The 20186-nt window shown below is 44.1% G+C and overlaps 1 protein-coding gene across 14 annotated transcripts in view; it reads right to left on the reverse strand.

Annotated features, from left to right (window-relative positions):
* Positions 1–14793, reverse strand: part of KIAA0232 (KIAA0232 ortholog) — an 81664-nt gene extending 66871 nt beyond the window's left edge. For 10 of the 14 annotated variants that reach the window (XR_014790316.1, XM_084850800.1, XM_084850796.1 and 7 more), the window contains exon 1: positions 14733–14793. Coding sequence is in view for 1 of the 14 variants with exons in the window: in XM_084850791.1 (XP_084706917.1) it covers positions 13451–13489; positions 13906–13914 (48 nt within the window). In the remaining 13 variants the exon portion in view is untranslated. Of the gene's footprint in view, positions 1–12178; positions 12282–13450; positions 13490–13905; positions 14252–14732 lie in introns of those variants that run through there. The other 4 variants (XM_084850799.1, XM_084850795.1, XM_084850788.1 and 1 more) reach the window with 3 other exon arrangements.
* Between the last annotated feature and the right edge of the window lie 5393 nt (positions 14794–20186).

The raw sequence follows: 20186 nt of genomic DNA on the forward strand, positions 1-20186 counted from the left end.
ACAGAAGAACTATACAGGAAAGATCTTAATGTCCCTGATAGCCATGATAGTGCGGTCACTGAACTTGAGCCGGACATCCTCGAGAGTGAAGTCAAGTGGGCCTTAGGAAGCATTAGTAACAACAAAGCTAACGGAGATGACACTATTCCAGCTGAGCTATTTAAGATCCTAAAAGATGATGCTGTTAAAGTGCTGCACTCCATATGCCAACAAATTTGGAACACTCAACAGTGGCCACAAGACTGGAAAAGGTCAGTTTACATTCCAATTCCAAAGAAGGGCAATGCCAAAGAGTGTTCAAACTACCATACAATTGCGCTCATTTCACATGCCAGCAAGGGTATGCTCAAAATCTTACAAGCTAGGCTTCAGCAGTATGTGAACCAAGAACTACCGGAAGTACAAGCTGTGTTTCAAAGAGGCAAAGGAACTAGAGATCAAATCGCTAACATTCGCTGGATTATGGAGAAAGCAAGAGAATTCCAGAAAAACGTCTATTTCTCCTTCATTGATTACGCTAAAGCCTTTGATTGTGTGGATCACAACAAACTCTGGCAAATTCTTAAAGAGATGGGAGTACCAGACCACCTTACCTGTCTCCTGAGAAACCTGTACGAGGGACAAGAAGCAACAGTAAGAACCGGACATGGAACAACCAATTGGTTCAAAATTGGGAAAGGAGTACGACAAGGCTGCATATTGTCGCCCTGCTTATTTAACTTATATGCAGAGTACATCATGAGAAATGCCGGGTTGGATGAATCACAGGTCGGAATTAAGATTGCTGGGAGTATTATCAACAACCTCCGATACGCAGAAGATACCACCCTAATGGCAGAAAGCGAAGAGGATCTAAAGAGCCTCTTGTTGAGGGTGGAAGTGGAGAGTGCAAAAGCTGGTTTGAAACTCAACATTAAAAAAACAAAGATCATGGCATCTGGCCCCATCACTTCCTGGCATATAGAAGGGGAAGAAATGGAAGCAGTGACAGATTTTATTTTCTTGGGCTCCAAGATCACCTCAGATGGTGACTGTAGCCATGAAATTAAAAGACACCTGCTCCTTGGGAGGAAAGCTATGGCAAACCTAGACAGCATAGTAAGAAGCAGAGACATCACCTTGCCAACAAAGATTCGTATAATCAAAGCTATGGTTTTCCCAGTAGCAACGTATGGCTGTGAGAGCTGGACTATAAGGAAGGCTGAGCGCCGATTAATTGATGCTTTCGAACTGTGGTGCTGGAGAAGACTCTTACGAGTCCCCTGGACGGCAAGGAGGTCAAATCAGTCAGTCCTAAAGGAAATCAACCCTGAGTGCTCATTGGAAGGACAGATACTGAAGCTGAAGCTCAAATATTTTGGCCACCTAATGCGAAGAGAAAAGTCCCTAGAAAAGACCCTGATGCTGGGAAAGATTGAAGGCAAAAGGAGGAGGGGACAGCAGAGGATGAGATGGCTAGATAGGATCACTGATGCAATGAATATGAATTTGAGCACACTCCGGGAGAGCGGAGGACAGGAAGGCCTGGCATGCTATGGTCCATGGGGTCACAAAGAGTTGGACACGACTTAACAACTGAACAACAATATGGGTACAAGCACCAATATTTCCTATTTCTTTCTGTCCTATCTCAAAGGTTCATAGCGGACCTCCTCACATAACAGCCCTACTAAACAAGTTGCAGCCCAGTTCTGAACACATAAATTTAGGAGCAAGGCCTCTCAAACTCGTTTGAGAATGTTTTAGTCTACTACTCAGAAACTAAGCAAACTGCGCTACTGGTAACATTTGTTACTAATAAAAGTGTTCCCTCTGTAAATGGCACTTAACTTCAAGGGACCTTCCTGACAGGTACATATAGAATTACAGTTCAGCAACCCAAGCCAGCATACATTTAGGCAGAAATAAGTTCCACTCCACTGAGATCAATGGTTCTTACTGCCAACAATTCCTAGAACTGCAGGTTTAGGCTGAGAAAATGGTAATTTCATTGAGGCCCCTCCATATTCAGCTTCACAAGGTTTCCAATATCCCAACTTCTTATACTGTACCACACAGACGACCAGAAGTGGGGGACGTTTTCCTATGACAGATCACTGACCTATGGGAAGTCAACTGAGGTCACAGCCAATGGTGGGCAGAACCAGGTCCCAAACTGGGCCCAGGTTACAGAATTGCACAGTTCTCTCTGTGCCAACCTACCCCTTCTCTACTTCTTGCAGAAGTGATTCACACAGGGGCAGTCCAGAGAGCAAGAGTGGGCCTGCTGCATCCAGAGAGCTGGATGACCTTGAGGGCTGAAGGAAATTAGGTCAAGGTCTACAGGTTCCCAACTGTAATGGCCCCAGGAGTGTAACCAAGTCACCTGTAGTTTTAGAGGGGGCTAGAGATCCATAATGCTTGGCTTAGGTTCATTATAAGTGCAATTTCCTTGCTACTGGGCCTCTGAGCATGTGAGATGAGTCAAAGGTCAATAGTGCAGCCTCAGCACATTCCATGCTAATGAAGGCTAGTATCTTATCAGGGCCTAGGATGTGCCTGAGAAGTGAGGCTATGTTTATGCCGAGTTACAAGTGTCTGTGCTGGGAAAGTTCTGGTTGTTTTCCTTCTGAACAAGCACTGTTAGTCTATGCTGGGAAAGTTGTAGATGATTAACGCTTGCTTCTGTCATGCTGCCTCACTGCTGGCATGTATGGTATAAAACCCATTGTACCCCTTGGCTCTGGGTTCAGAGAAGCTGTCTGGTCCAACCACTGGGTACGCCTGTGTGCTGTAAGTACTCAATAAAGGCCCCTTGTAAACAAACCTGGGTCTGGCTTATTATCTCAGCACCTCCAAACCTTACCAGCACTAACCCAAGATTTATATGACATTTTATAAAAATAAAGCTCTAGTGCTAGGCAACGTTGCAAGCCTGGCTTAATGCTGTCTTAAGAAATAGCCACTCACTGAGGCAAGCAGATATTGCCCATAAGCAACAGGGCACTGCAAAAAGGCAGAGCTTCTGACTGATAGCTACATCTGAACCAGAAATGCTCCACACAGATCAGAGGGAGCTTTCAGAGTGCATGAGTGTAAATTGCAATTAGCAGTTTCATAAAAGAAAGAAGCTTCCAGGTTTTAGTTGTTTCAATGAAAGTTGCTCCTGGTCTCTTAGCTCACACCTAAGAAGAACTTTCCAGATTCCCCCCTGCCCCACAAAACCTAAATTCCATGACAGAGCCCCCACCCCCAGCATGAAATAGAAAAAATGGAAATTTGGATGAGGAATATCTTTTGGGATGTTTTCATTCAGAGTAAGTGAAACACTTTTTAAAGCAGTGGTTAAAATAACACTGCTGCAGCCATTGCTGTAAATCATAGACACAAGAAATCATAGAGGATGGGTGAAGTGCCAGATGACTGGAGGAGGGCTAATGTTGTCCCTATCTTCAAAAAGGGTAAAAAGGGGGAACCTGGGAACTACAGACCAGTCACTCTGACATCTATCCCTGGGAAAATTCTGGAGCAGATGATAAAGCAATCCATCTGGAAGCACCTTGAAAACAAGGCACTGATGACTTGAAGCCAACATGGATTTGTCAAGAACAAATCCTGCCAGACAAATCTGATCTCATTTTTTGATCAAGTAACCTCCCTTGTGGACTGTGGGAATGCTGTAGACATAATATACCTCGACTTCAGCAAAGCTTTCAACAAAGTGCCGCATGATATCCTGATGAGCAAACAAGCTCAAAGTGGGCTAGATGAAACAACGATCCGGTGGATCCACAGTTGGCTACAGAATCGGACTCAAAGAGTGCTTATCAGTGGGATCTTCTCAAACTGGGGAGAGGTAACGAGTGGGGTACCACAGGGCTCAATCCTGGGCCCAGTGCTCTTCAACATTTTTATTAATGACTTGGAGGAGGAGGTGCAGGGAATGCTGATCACATTTGCAGATGACACAAAATTGGGTGGGATAGCTAATACTTTGGAAGACAGAAACAAAATTCAAAGTGATCTTGATAGACTGGAGTGCTGAGCAGAAAACAACAGAATGACATTTAATAGGGATCAATGCCAAGTTCTGCACCTAGGAAAAAGAAACCAAATGCACAGTTACAAGATGGGGGATACATGGCTCAACAACACGACAAGCGAGAAGGATCTTGGAATTGTTGTCGATCACAAGCTGAATATGAGCCAACAATGTGATGTGGCTGCAAAAAAGGCAAATGCTCTTTTGGGCTGCATTAATAGTAGCATAGCTTCCAAATTCGGAGAAGTACTAGTTCCCCTCTACTCAGCACTAGTTAGGCCTCATCTGGAGTACTGTGTCCAGTTCTGGGCACCGCACTTTAAGAAGGATGCAGACCAACTGGAGAGGGTTTAGAGGAGGGCAAGAAGGATGATCGGGGGACTGGAAACAAAGCCCTATGAGGAGAGACTGAAAGAACTGGGCATGTTTAGCCTTGAGAAGAGAAGACTGGGGGGAGATAGGATAGCGCTCTTCAAGTACTTGAAAGGCTGTCACAGAGAGGAAGGCCAGGATCTCTTCTCGATCATCCCAGGCTGCAGGACACAGAATAATGGGCTCAAGTTACAGGAAGCCCGATTCCGGCTGAACATCAGGAAAAACATCCTAACTGTTAGAGCAATACAACAATGGAACCAATTCCCTAGGGCGGTGGTGGGCTCTCCCACACTGGAGGCATTCAAGACAAGGCTGGACAGCCATCTGCCAGGGATGCTCTGACTTAGATTCCTGCATTAAGCTGGGGGTTGGACTCGATGGCCTTGTAGGTCCCTTCCAACCCTACTATTCTATGATTCTAAGATCCAAACCTAGTAATATCAGCAATTATAATATTGCCACTACACACGACTGAATTTCTACACTCTTGGGGATTGATCTTTTCAAATGTTACATAATGCGGATCATCCTTAGGTATATGGTACAGAAGTATGATCTAGGAATCTGCCAAGTACATTACTCCTACAACAACAAGCTGGCAAAGCCTTTGTACCACATGAAGTCTGACTGCTTCTTCTCATTTGCCTTTTCCACGTCAAGTGAAATAAACTGATGAATGTTTGAAAATACACATGCAATAACGGAACAGATTAACATGCACAGTTGAGAGGCTTCTTTCAGTTTATGGATGCCTTCAACATTTTCATGTCCATGCATCTCAGAAGTGAACGTTCAGAAGCAATATATCTTTCAGATACCAATGCTAATTACATCTGAATTTGGCCAATTACACTCAAGCTTTTTACAGAAATGGAGCATGATACAAATAAATACCAATTCAAGATAGCTAGTTTATAGTTACTAAGACACTTGGCAGCAAAATCCTATGCATGTTTACTCAGAAGTAAGTCCCACCAAGTTCAGTAGTTTACTGCTAGGTGTGCATAGGACTATAAGTGTGCATAAGATTGTAGTTCTCCGATGTATAATGCTGCAGCTGCTGATATTCTACTGAAGAGTTTAACAAACATTAAACTGAATATGCCAGAGTATTGCTACTCATTAGTAATATTATAGGGATTTTAATGTTCGATCTCTAAAAATGAGGGGTTTCCCCCCATTTCTTTTTTTTAATAAAATTTGTTCAAGAATCAAACACACTGGAACCATTACAACCATATTGTAAATAGTTATACAATTTCAAATGTCACCATATCTTAAGTATCAAAGATATCTTAGCACTCTTTTTGTCTATTTCTGCATGATAATGCCAAGGTCTACATGTTGTTCTTAACCTCAGGTGCTGAAGCTTAACTTCTGTTTACTACAGTGGTGATGGTGTTCTTTTTGAACTGTATTCATATTTCCTCACCTGGCAAAAGTTAAGATATACTTACAGTATAATCCTATAAATATCAGAAGTAAGTCCCACTGAGTTTAATAGGGCTTATTCTCAGTTAGGTGGGTATAGGATCACGGCTTTAGGTACCATCAGCTCGCAGCTGCATCTCTCACAATGCGCATATTTTAATGTGTCTAAATAAAACTATGGCATTTATACTGTTATATTGCTTAAGTATACCCAAACAGTATAATTTTATGCGCTAAGTTAAACAGAACATATGTTCTTAAAGTAGTTTTAAAATGTTTAGGTTTGAATAAGGAATCTATTTTAATTCCCACCCCCCAATGGGAATTTTTCTGCCAAAACCTGCTTTTTCTTCAGTTATGACATGCAATTGCTCACTTTGATCTTGGGTTTGGAAAGACTTATCTCACGCTAATCTTCTCCTGGGTAAGGCTGCCAGTCATTGCTGATAATCAGGAAGAAGCAAATGAGCTGTAAAAATTAAGTGCTAAGCTATTTCATCACAGGAAGCTCTCTCATGCCATTTACTCCTTAGTAAGGCTTTTGCCTAGCATTTGATGTATGCAGACTTATGATTCCGAGGAAATGTACTCAGCAGCCTTTACAAAAAAATTTACATGGTTTTTGGTATGCAAAACTGGTTTGGGGTCTGAGCCCTACTAAAGCTGAAAGCATTTTAGGGTCAAGCACTTTAACATAATTCAGGAATTTTCCCCCACTTCAGTTAATGCACATTACCATGGTTCACTAGTAATGGTTTTCTAGCTTTAAGTGTCACCACACCACTCTAGAAGAAGCCCTTCTGCACTAAACTACTCTGGATGCTGGACCATGCTGCCCTGCAACTAGACTTGGATGCGATCCCATCATGACGTGGCTGGCAACAGTCTCATTGTGTAAACCTAATAGTATGTAGGCCTTTTTTCTTCATTACTTGCTTATCTGCCTCCCCACCATTTCCTTCACCACACCCTATCTCTGGTCTCCAGTGACACTGATAAGGTTGAGGGCTGGGAAAAGATCTTTATAGCAATAGTGGCATTCCCTCCCCCCACTTCAAAAGGGCATGTATATTTATTTATTTACAATATTTGTATACTTCTCCATATCTAAAACAGATTTCAGAGTGGTGAACATAAAAGATTAACTATTCAAAGAATAAAAAGATTAAAACACCATATTAAATTTTGCTTTTTAAAAACAGAATGCCAATAGAAATTGTGGTGAGTCTGTTGAGGAATGCCTCCTGGAACAGTGCTGTTTTCAGGAGGTGTCAGAAACAACACAGCGCTGGTGCCTGCCTGACCTCCAGGGGCAGAGAGTTCCAAAGAAAGGGGGCCACCACACTGAAGGCTCTTCTCCTGGTAGACTCCAATCAGGCCATAGGTCCATGTGGAACCACCAGGAGAATGTCCTCCAGTGACCTCAGTGACCAGGCAGTTTGGCAATGGAGAAGGTGCTCTCTCAGGTATCCTGGTCCCAAGTTGTTTAGGGGTTTGTTTAGGACTTTATACACTAGTTCTAAAACCTTAAACCTGGCCCAGTAGCAAATAGGCAGCCACGAAGAGAAAAGTCTCTGGAAAAGACCCTGATGCTGGGAAAGACTGAAGGCAAAAGGAGAAGGGGATGACAGAGGATGAGATGGCTAGATAGCATCACCGATGCAATGAATATGAACTTGAGCACACTCCAGGAGAGAGCGCAGGACAGGAAGGCCTGGCGTGCTATGGTCCATGGGGTCACGAAGAGTCGGACACGACTGAATGACTGAACAACAACAACAACAACAACAAGCAGTTCCCTCAGCAAAGGAGTCACATGCTGAAAAGGAGCAGCTCCCAATGACAGCTGAGCTGCTGTGTTCTGCACTAGCTCCAGCTTCCAGAGCAGCCCTAAGGCAGCCCCACATATAGCGCTTTGCAATAATCCAGTCTTGAGGTTACTAGCATCTGTACCACTGTGGCCAAGCTATCCCTGTCCAGGAGAGGCTATAGTTGGCAAACCAGCAGAAGCTAGTAAAAGGCACTCAGAGCTGCCATGGCCACTTGGGCTTCCAGTGCCAGTGATGGATCTAGGAAGTATCCCCAAACTACAGAGCTGATCTTTCAGAGGGAGTACAACCCCATCCAGAACAGGCTCAGGAACCACTCACCCACAGGGCTTCCATTTTGCCAGGATTCAGTTTCAGTTTATTGGCCCTCATCCAGCCCATTATTGCATTCAGGCACTGGTCCAGGACTTGCACAGCCTCTCCTGATTCACATGTCACAGGGAGATAGAGTTGTGTGTCATCAGCATGCTCGTAGCACTTGGCTCCAAATCCTCTAACAACTGCTCCCAGCAGCTTCATATAGATATTAAATAACATTAGGGACAAGATAGTCTCCTGCGGAACCCCAACGCTCAATTGCCAAGGGGCTGAGGAATGGTCACCCAATGTTACTCTATGAAACTGGCCCTGCAGGTAGGACTGGAACCACTGTAAAACAGTGCCTCCAAAACCCATCCCACGGAGTCGATCCAGGAGGATGCCATGGTCAGTGGTATCAGAAGCTGATGAGAGATCAATCAGAATTATATACATAACACTAGTATGCAGGTAAATTGCTTTTTGACACAAGAAGGTATTCAGTGAAATTGACAAGGCTCCTTACTCCCAACCTTCCCAGCAGAGAAAAGGGAAGGTGAAGCGACCATTAAGAACATAAAAAGAGCCATGCAAGAACAGACCAAGGGTCCATCTAGTGCAGCATTAGTTCACACAGTGGCCAACCAGCTGTTAACCAGGAACCCACAGGCAGGGCATGAGCGCAACAGTGCCCTCCCACCCATGTCCCCCAGAAACTAGTGTACATAGGCTCACTGCCTCTGGTACTGGAGGCAGCACATAACCATCAAGACTAGTAGCCACGGATTGCCTTTTCCTCCAGGAATTTGTCTAACCCCCTTTTAAAGGTATCCAAACTCGTGGCCATCACTACATTCTGTGGTAGCAAATTCCATAGTTTAACTATGCATTGTGTGAAGTACTTTGTTTATTTTATTGCATTTCTATACCACCCCATAGCTGAAGGTCTCTGGGCGGTTTACAGAAGTTAAAACATTAAATACAATATTAGAAGTTTTAAAGTCATTTACAAAAAAGCACACAGACAATATACACAAACTAAAAACAACACTGAACTATCAGTCATAACTAAAGACACATCCAGGATTAAAAGTCATCATGTTCTGCCAAACGCCTAGGAAAAGAGATAGGTCTTAACCTGGTGCCTAAAACATAATAATGTTGGCGCCAAGCAGACCTCATCAGGGAGCCTGTTCCACAAATGGGGGGCAACCACTGAGAAGGCCCTCTCCGTCATTGCTGCCTTCTGAGCTTCCCTTGGAGAAGGTACTCGGGGGGGGGGGGCTTTTATCTGTCCTGAATCTCCCATCAATCAGCTTCATAGGATGACCCCGGGTTCTAGTATTTTGAGAGAGGGAGAAAAATGTCTCCCTATCCACATTCTCCACACCACGTCTCCCCTTACCCTCCTTTTTTCCAAGCTAAACAAGCCCAGCTGTTGTAACCTTCTCTCATTGGGGAGATGCTCCAGCCCCTTGAATGTTTTAGTTGCCCTTTTCTGCACCTTTTCCAGCTCTACAATAGCTTTTTTTAGGTGTGGAGACTAGAACTGTACACAGTATTCCAAGTGTGGCCGCATCATAGATTTGTATAGGGGCAGTATAATGTTGGCAGTTCTATTCTCAATCCCTTTTCTAATTATGCCTAACATGGAGTTTGCCTTTTTTACAGCGGCTGCACGCTGGGTTGACAACTTCATTGAGCTGTCCACCACAACCCCAAGATCTCTTCCTTGGTCAGTCACCACTAGCTCAGATCCCATCAGGCTATACCTGAAGATGGGATTTTTTGCCCCAACGTGCATCGTTTTATACTTGCTTACACTGAACCGCATTTGTCATTTCAATGCCCATTCTCCCAGTTTGGAGAGATCCTTTTGGAGCTCTTCACAATCCCTTTTTGTTTTAACCAGTCTAAATAATTTGGTGTCATCTGCAAACTTGGCCACTTCACTGCTCGCTCTTAATTCCAGATCATTTATGAACAGGTTGAAAAGCATTGGCCCTAATACAGATCCCTGTGGAACCCCACTATTTACTTCCCTCTGTTGGGATAATTTACCATTTATTCCTACTCTCTGCTTTTTGTAACATGGCAGGTGCCATAACCAGGGGCACTGCTAGGCTCGGGCCCATGGGGCCCTGGCCCTGTGTTTATTTCCCAGGGCCCTGGATCTATTCCCAAAACCCTGTGTCAATTTGTGACAATGGAACATTTTTCTCACCTTAACTGACATGCAGGGGGCAACTTCAAATCCTCCCTTGCATGTCAATTAAACTTAGAAAAAATATTTCCATTGTAGCCAGACAGAGAGAAAGGGAGAAGTGAGTGGGAGAGGGAGAGGGAGATGAGCGGGCAAGAAGGAGAGAAAAATGTTTTTGCTCTCCTAAAAGTTTAAACAACCTGGGCAGGACATCCTTTTCCAGGTACCCCAAGTGTGTATCAGATCCTGGTCATGTGTGTGGTATGGCTTGTCCTGATCCTTATGTGTCTCCCTGTCCTGGATTGTGGCACATAGAGAGGTGGTACATGGTGTGGGGCTTCCTAGCCTGCTCTGCTTGTGTCTTCATCCCTGTGTGGTGTTGGGAGTTTGGAGGAAAAGCCACAAATCCCAACCCCATGGAGAGACACCTCTAGAATTGCAGAGCAGAGAAAAGGAAAGAGCGAGGGAGTCATTCTTCTACCCCCTCCCTGCCTGTGCCACCTCTTCCTCTTCCCTTTTCTCTTTCTTGGCTCCCTCTGTCTCCTTCATGCTGTCTAGTCATAACTCCATCCTACCACTTCTGATTCCCACCCTCAAACCTGCCTGTACTTCCAACCTTCCACTCTACTTTCGTTCCTAAACTTCCTTGCCTTCTTTCCTCTACATGCCTCCCAGCCCACTCTCCATCCCTCACTCCTCCCACCACCCACCCAGAAATTTGGAACATCTCCCCCACATGGAATTGTACACTTTTTAATTTAATTTTGAACTTAATTTATGTACCTAATGATACCTGATGAAAGGATAATTAATTGAAAGGAATGTTGGAGCAGGATCTGGCTAGGTATGGGGAAATTAATTGGGTGTGATCCCCAGATTTGCCCTTGGTTTCCTTTTAGATTACCACTTCATCAAAATTTTGAAACTCCATTTGGGTGCAAAAGTTGCCATTTTTAGGTGCCCCAAATATTTTAAGTGCCTAGAAACGCCTGCCCGCAACCATGGAAAAAGAGTAAGGATTGGGTGAGTGAGCAACACTGCACTGGTTAACTCTGACCAATATTCATTTTCCTACTGAAGAAGTAGACATTGCAATATGAGAAGTTCCATTTCAAAATATGTATATGGAAAAAGGAGTGGACTAAAAGTGCACTTCAGATAAAATACAACAACCAAAGGAACTGGAAAGGTGATTATAAGTCCATCTCACTGTATGGACAACAGCCAATTTAAGAATTGTTAGACATATGCATTTAAATCACATTTCTGTCTTTCACACAGGACAGTGGCTTAAATGTGCTTTAAATGGTATGTCCCCTATATACACCAAGTTGACCCCTCAGATCTTCCGAGGAGGCTTTATTGATTGTTCTATGACCATCACTGTGTTGGTGGGTAACAGCATGTAGGCAGGCATTCTCAACAGTGGCACCCACCCTCTGAAAGGCTCTCCCACTTTTGCCCTTGGAAGTGGTAACTGTGGTGAGCTTTAGATGCCTCTTGAAGATATATCTCTTTCGCAGGCTTTCCCTGACTTGTAATCATAACTGCTCTGTTCCACAGTTCTGGTAACTTTTAAAATGTATTTTTATAAAAAATGCTTAGAGATCTTAAGATATCAAGTGGAATACAAGTAATTTAAATAAATACATAAATAAATGGCATGTATAGTATATGATATAGGTTCCTGGTCAATCCTCAGGGACCAGATCACATCAGGGGGAGGGCCTCTCCCTCCTGAAGGCCCACCCCATCATAGGGGTCCTCTTCTCCTTCCAGAAAGAGGACCCATGCCTCTCTCTGTATGGATAAAGGAACTCCTCAGCACGAGAACAGCCTTCCCTAACCTGGTGTCCTCCAGATGTTTGGGACTTCAACTCCTATCAGCTTCAATCAACATGACTAATTGTCAGGAATGCTGGAAGCTGCAGCCCAAAACATCTGGAAGATGTCATGTTGGGGAAGGCTGCTCTGGAAAAATGCTGCTTTTCTTCAGCGCTGAGTGACGAAACCAGCTCTTACCTTCAATCAGTGATCAGAGTGAACCTTTTAGAGAAGGAGTCTCTTTCAGTGATAAGAGATAAGAGCAGTTTCCTCCTCAGCAGTAGAAAAATGCTGCCTTTCTCTAGAAAGAAGAGAAAGGATGGGTCTTGTGAGGGAACCGTCACAGGCTAGATGTATCCCATGGGTCAGAGGTTCCCTATCCTTCAATCACACCCTTCAATCTCACATTCAGCTTCCAAATACTACTATGAACTGTTCTGCATTGTAAAATAGGTACTTCTCTGGTGGAAGAGAAAATTAATTTTTCCTTATAATTTAGTTCCCTTAAGGTAGAAATAAATGCTTAACATTTTGCATCAGTTTTTTTAAAAATTATATTTCTTAAACAGCTACACTTCTTTTTGCCTGTGTTTCTAAATTAAGAGTCTCGAATAAATATTATTCTGATTCTGTATTCCACATATACTCAAAGGCAATGTTTAATTCTTTAAAAAAAGGAGCCACCAGAGTTTTAGCATGCCTGAAACCAATGCCATCTGTCCCAGAAATCCTACTCCACAACTTAATCCTATGTATTGGGACATACCTGTAGTTGGTTACTTGCTCTAAAAGAAAAGGCCCCCCTCACATGCTCAGAGGTGTTTTTCTTTACTGCTACTTCTCATAATTCAAGATTCAAGCCCTGGTACTGAAAACAGGTTGACTTGTTCTAGGGCTCAATTAGGGGTGGAAATGGCCATCTTCAGCTACAAAGCCCTGATATGAACAATTCTTGCAAATAGCTGGATAAGAAACACTGACTTTGGGGAAATTGAGAGAAAATTCCTCCTTTGAAATCTCAGGGCATATATAGAATGCCAGGTATTTTATTTTCAATCCTGTGCAGTATCAGAACTATGTGTCCCCTTCTTTAAATTCTGATGAGATTTCCTTTTTCATTTCTTTTTTAATGTTTAAATTCATATAGGTCTTTTCACCATCTTTTGCAGAGCAGTCCCTGGTGTACTGCTCATGACTTCAATCCACATTTTAGAGGAATGTAAAAGCAACTCTATCACAAAAGACAAGTTTCTCCTTGAAGCGGCAGCATTAGGACTTCACAGTGTACATTTCCAGCACCTCAAGTCTTGTATTATCCTTTTCATTCAGTTATTTGTTTTTATGTGAGCCAATAGTTTGGGTGTATGACCTGCAATTTAGCACTGCTACTTGAGTTCATCAAGCCACTGCTATGCCACAAATGACTAAGCATGTATGTGCAGGCAAACTAGTAAACATTTGTGGACTTACTTGAAAGGCTGCGTTAAACACACACTTGATTTGGTCCATCTATAAAATATAGTTCTGGTTAGAGCAATATTTTCAAACACAATATAAACCAAGCCTTGCTTAGGGGGCAATCCTATGCAAGTTTAGACAGGAAAAAAATCCTACAACTCCCAGCATGCCCCAGCCAGCATGGCTGGCTGGGGCTTGCTGGGAGTTGTAGGATTTTCTCTCTCTCTAAATTTGTATAGGATTGCCCCCTTAAGCTAGTGTATGTAACCAAAATAGCTGGCTTTTTAATTTTCTAGTCAACACCTCAAGAAACCCAACTATAAAGAGGTGAAACAGGAGACAATTAAGAATAAGCTTGTACATACTTCGGACACTCTTTACTTACAACTAAAACAGACACCTACCTAGACTGCCTTGAGCATACTTAGCACAAAAGCAGCATGCAAACGTAGTAAATGGATACATACCAAACCCATCAAAGCACTGACAACAGAACCGTGACCCTACTTATCGAGGCAGCCGGGCTGCGCCCCAGTCGGGACCCATCAGGCCCAAGTCAAGCAAGCCCTATTACGACGGCGAGCTCCGCGCAGGTGGCCCAATCAAAGGAAGCCGCTCTCACGCGAAGCCTCTGGAGCCTTCCCTCCCTCTTCCAGTTCAGCACCGCAGTGCCAAACCGAGCGGGGAGAAGCAAACCTTGACAAAACCACAGAGGCGTCGCTGGAAGAGTGAAGAAACACGCCAGCTCCTCGCGAAAGGAAGTCGATTGCGGGAAGGCATGCAGTGGGCGCTCGGATCGAGAGCGGCTACCTGCTGAGATGACAGACGCGAAATGCCCTTCGCCGAGCGAGCCCCCCGCCCCGGGCTGGCCCGGCCCAGCCCAGGCACCGCGCGGCCGGGCGGCGCGGAGTGGCGAGGCCGAGGCGGCCAGCTGCCCCCCGCACGCCCCCCCGCTCCCCCGGCCTCCTGGCGCGCCTGCCAAGCGGGCAGCCGGGAAGCAGAGGCGCCCAGGGAGAGCGCGGCCCTCCTCGGCCCCTTCCGCGGAGCGCGGCCGGCCAGTGGCCCGCCTGCGGGAAGCCAGGCGGGCCTCCGGCTCGCCTCGAGGCCAACTCAGACGCCGGGCCGGGCCGGGCCGGGCCGGGCCTGCTCGTCCTGCCCTGTCCTGCCCTGCCCGTCTCCATACCGCGCGACAGGCCTCGCCCAGGCCGCGGCGGCGAGGGGGTGGAGGAGAGGGACGCGCCGCGCGCAGCGCCCCCCGGCCGAGCGGGCCGGCCTCCCCCAAGGTCGCGCTTACCTGCCGGGGCCTCTGGCGACCCGTCCCGAGTCAGGCGGCGGGACCGAGCCGGAATTTGCCCGGAGAGGCGTTACGTAAACCGGCGCCGGCCCCGCCGAGGGGAGGGACAGAGGGGTGGGCGGGCCGCCCTCGCCCTCCACTGCGCAGGCGAAGCGCCGCCCGGATCCTTCCGCCAAGAGGCGCCGGAGGTGCCGTGGCGCCTCCATAATCAGGGTCGTGACGAAGAAAGGGGAGGCGTTCGCGTCCCGCGCCGAAGCCGGAGGCCGCGAGGACCCTTGCGCTGGCTCTCCCCAAGCGATTCCGCAGGGCGGCCGGGCGGGCTCCAGCAGGCCGCGGATCGTTGCAGTTTTAGGCTGAGGCGCGTAATGAGAACGGCATTGGCAGATTTTGTCAGTTCAGTCGCAATGAGACGCTGGTATATCATGAAGTTGCAATTTAACATGATCTAAACTAACGTGCTCGATTTCTAGGCATTCCTCCCATTTGGTATTGGCGGTAGTTAATAAACTCCCCTTTCTGTAAACTCTATGCGTCTGGCTATTTGTGTTCAGAAAAGTCGTCATCTTTCCTGAGATAATTTTAGAACGGTTGTTTTGGTAATTAATTTCTTTTAATAAAATACAACTGTGTAGAACAGTATAGTTGCTAAATACAAAACAAGCAGAACACTTAAAATAGAAATCATATTTCTACATCCAAGTTTATGCAACACGATGTGCCTGCAGCGCACCAACCATGAATGGTGGCATACCCTAGGCTTGTTAAACTACCTATTGTTGCGATTTATTATTTATTTGTATCCTGCCTTTTTTATTCTTGCGAAGAACCCAAGACAGCTTACATAACCTTCCTCTTCTCCATTTTATCATGTGCAGTAGGTTAGGCTGAGAGTAAGTGACAGGCCCAAAGTTACCCAGAGAGTGGGGACTAGAACTTCGATCTCCCAAGTCCCAGTCCAGCACTCTAACCACTACACCACACTGCCTCTCTTCCTAGGACTGAAAACACACAAGGAGATTTTCATGCAGCCAGCAGGCCATGGTACAGGGCTGGTGTTGAACTACATCAGCTTGTAGTATGATCATTTTACCAAGTTGGGAGTGTTGAAAGGCAAATCCGTTGGTTTAGATTGCAGTTCTAAACACTGAACTATGAGTATATGTATAGGATTGCTCTGTAAATTGCGCAGTCAAGATTGACCCTTTGAACAATGATTTCTGTCATCCCAGTAATTTGCTGATGAAGCAATTTTACCTTAAAAGGAATGTTACCAGCTTTTCTTTCTTCCATAAATTAAATTTATTTGATTTGATTTGTACCCTACCTTTCTACCAAGAAAAATGGCAGTCAAGGTGGTTTAATTGTAAAACATTTCTATTTCTCCAGATGTTGTATTTCCTGCCTTATAGATTGGCATCTTCTAATTAACGTCATTGCTGAAATTAAGATATTAAATATCCGCTCAACTGATCTTTTAAAGAATTTCTTCCATGATGGAACTTACGGCAGCATACATAGCGCTCCCTGGGTCTGCAGACTCTGGCCTCTTCCATCAGCCAGAGAATCGAGGGCTACCAGGAGGCTGCACCCACTGCCCCCCAGGAAGAGCATCACAGCAACTGGGAGACCAGCCTGGTCCCAGACATCAGCCAGAGAGGGAGCAGATGCAGGGAGGGAGCTTGCTTCATGCCTCCCTGGCAGAAGATGCGCACAGCCCCAACAGACAGGGCTACTGGGAGGCTGGACTACCCGCCTCCCAGGAAACACATTACAGCCAGGGCTTAGGGCCCCAGCCCCTCAAGGACCACCTCTCCCTGTATGAATCTACTTTCTGACCCTGAGGTCAGCTTCAGAGGCCCTTGCCTGTGTGTCCCCTTCGAGAGAAGCCTGTGGTGGAGGGTGGTGTCAGTCCAGGAATATGTCTTTTCTGCAAGAGCTCCATGTTTATGGAATGCTCTCCCCAAGGAAACTTGTCTGGCACCAATGCTGCCATCTTTCTGGTGCCAGGCAAAGATGTCCTTATTCTCCCAGCATTTGGACATTAGCTATGTGCCCCCCCCCCATTGTTGTGGGCTGCTTTTGTGGTGTTCATTCTAGGCTATGAAGGGGGGAAGAATTTCTGTTTTGTGGAAGAACACTTCATATTGTATTGTTTCTGGTTTTCTGGTCGACAGCTGATCGGCCACTGTGTGAACAGCATTCTGGACTAGATGGACCCTTGGTATGATCCAGCATGGCTCCTCTTATGTCTTTAGATTGTTTTTATGTTATTTTTTTTATTTGTATTGTGCTGGTTATGGTTTATATTGATTTTGTATTTTCCCTTTTATTAATCATGGATTTCTGTATTGTGTGTGTAAGTCATTTTGAGACTTTTTGTGGTGGGAAGTGACACAAATTTAGGCACAATCCTATGGGGATAGGTGGCCGCCTCCAAACTCAGAGGCGACTGACTATCCAATGCAGGACCAGCAGAGCGCGGAAAGGATCTTCTCTGCGTTCCGGCTGCCCTGCATTTATGGCTAGACAGCTGATTTCGGCTGTCTAGCCAGGGCACTTCAGAAGGCGGGGGGGGGGGGAGCCTGGATGGCACATAGGAAGCGTCATAACGGCACTTCCACTGTCCCCTCCCCTCTCTTCCCCCAGGAATACCTCCTTTTCAGCCACTCTGCACTGCTCTTGCGAGCATGGAGCCAGGGGCGAACCGCGCCGCCTACAAGACTGTGGGGGAAGGGACAGGGAGTCGGTTTTCTGGGAACCAACCTTGGAGTGCTGGCTTCAAGCTCAGTTCCCAGAAAATGAAAAATCCTTTGGCCGTCTAGCTGCTACCTAGCAGCCATAGGATTGTGCCCTTAATTAATAAAAATAAGGGGGAGACAGCGGCCAGAGAAAGAACAGCTACAGGGAGCTTGTTTCCTTCTTCCCTGCCAGAAAGAACAATCATCAGATCTTTGAAACTAGGAACTGGTGCCTAAATTTTGCTTTTTTCCTCCTTCATCCCACTCCCTTTTCCTTTTATGCTGTGTCTTTTAGGTTGTAAGCCTGAGGACAGGGACTGTTTTATTAATCTCTGTAAACTGCTCTGGGAGCCTTTTTTTGTGTGTGCTAGTAATCAGGGTATGCTATAAATAAACGCACACACAAAGGAGACATGAATCCCAACTACTCAAAACACAACAAACAGTGAATTGGGATGCACCACAAATTAGTGCGATTAAAAACTCTAAAGAATTTTTTTTAGTTGGAATCTTTATACTAAAATTATTTTCTAGAAAAACAGATTAAAATGATCAATACAACCACAATATGAAATACTATAAAATGACCAAATGCATTTCGACACAGTTCTTCCTCAGCGGTCAAACTACAAAAAAAATTATATGCACAATAAAACAAATACTTAACCGAAATAAATAAACTTGTGAATATAAATAAAAATAATGAATACAAATAAAAATGTTGGTTAGGAAGATAAAGTTACCAAATGGAATGAGTATTTTTATTCAGCGACCTGTTGGCTTATAAATGAAGCTCTAATCAGAACCAAAATACTAAAGCAATAATAAAGCTAAAAAATGCCCTCCTACAATGGACCTCTCAAATCTTCAAGGCTAAGCAGGTTCCTAAACAAAAAAAACCCCAGCATATAATTAAAGGATTGCAAGTACCCAAATCATAGTTTTAAGGAAAACATAAAATAAAAATACTTACATGAATTTTCAGCAGTAAAAATAATATAAATAATGTTTATAATTCCTCCCTCCAACAGCAGTGTTTACAGACCATGGAATTTGGGAAACTTCATTCCCTTTTTTAATATCTCTAGAATAGCACCAGATGTTTGAAATAATGGGTACTGACTCAGGCTTTGTAGAGACCATATTCCTATTTAAAGGGCCAGACCAAAAAAGATCTCACAGGTAAAACTAAAGCAAAAAAAAATAAATCATAATATTTAAATAGTATATAAATAATCCATAACCAAATACAAAATTACTCATAATAGCCAACCAACTTATTACATTCACAATATATACATAGGACAAATTATACAGCTTTACTAATACAGCACAATCACTACTATAGCTGACTTTTAACCCATAACTGTCCAATCCACGTCTTAATTGAGGCCAGTGGGACTTTTGGTCCTTAAAGTGTGTATCCAAAAGAGTTCTCTCTACAGTAATCTCCTATGCAGTTGAGGTCCTTGCTCCTGAATTTGTTCAATTCAGCAAAACTTCAGGTCCTTTTCATTATGTCCTTGTTCTAGGAAATGTTGAACAATTGGAGCCTGTATTCTCTGATTCCTTATGCAACTCTTGTGTTCACAAATTCTCATTTTGATGGCTCTTGTGGTCATGCTGACATAGATTTTATCACATGGGCATATAATAATATATATAACCACTTTAGTGTTACAGTTTTTAAAAGTGTATGGAGATATTTCACATTATTTACTGGGTTGACAAAATATTTCCCAGTAAGGCAATTTTTACAAATGCTACAATGTTCACATGAGAAATTGCCCAACGCGTCCTTACCCAGGATGTCATACCTAGTAGATGAAGTGTTTCTTCCACATGTGCTATGTACTAGAAGATCCCTGATATTTTGTGTCCTTTTATATGTAAACAATGGGACATCTTGACAATCCGGGACATCCTTTAGTAAGTTCCAATGTTTGTTAATTATGTTCCGAATTCTCTTCAAGCAGTTGTCATATGTAATAGGGACCACCATCTTTTCTATTCTAGATCTAGTCTTTTGTATCAATAACTCACTTCTGTTTCTTTGTAGGGCCTTATACTTAGCCCCTCTTAATAAATTCATAGGGTAGCCACAAAATTTAGCTGTTCTATTAGGATCTCAGCCTGTATCTTAAAGTCCTGGATGTTGCCGCAATTCCTTCGTAATGGTAACATTTGAGAATAAGGTAAGTTTCTTTTGATGATAACTTTCATATTGTAAAAATGAGTTCGCATCCGTATTTTTATGAAAGATATTGGTAATAAGCGACCCATTCCACACTAAAATCTCCAAATCCAGAAAATTAATCTTGGACTGATTATAACTAATCTCAAATTTAATTGTGTCATGTACACTATTGATATACTGAAAAAAAGCCATGAAGGTTTTCTTAGAACCTTTCCAAAGGAGAAAAATATCATCAAGATATCTCTTGTATAAACCTATATATGATTTAAACATATTCCCCTCCTGTAATATATGAGTTTGTTCAAATACATCCATGAAGAGATTGGCCAGTTCTGGGGCAAACCTGCACCCCATTGCTATCCCAGATATTTGCAAATAGAATTTATTTTCAAATTGAAAAAAGTTTTTTTGAAGAGCTAATTCAGCTAATGAACATAGAAACTCAGTGGGAGGGGCCCTAATATCCTCTCTTCTTTCTAAATTAGATCTTATAATTTCTATAGCTTCCTGCTGTGGAAT

This window comes from Heloderma suspectum, chromosome 4 (assembly GCF_057233095.1).
Source record: "Heloderma suspectum isolate Gila_16-S chromosome 4, 16-S_ref, whole genome shotgun sequence".
Lineage (NCBI taxonomy): Eukaryota > Metazoa > Chordata > Lepidosauria > Squamata > Helodermatidae > Heloderma > Heloderma suspectum.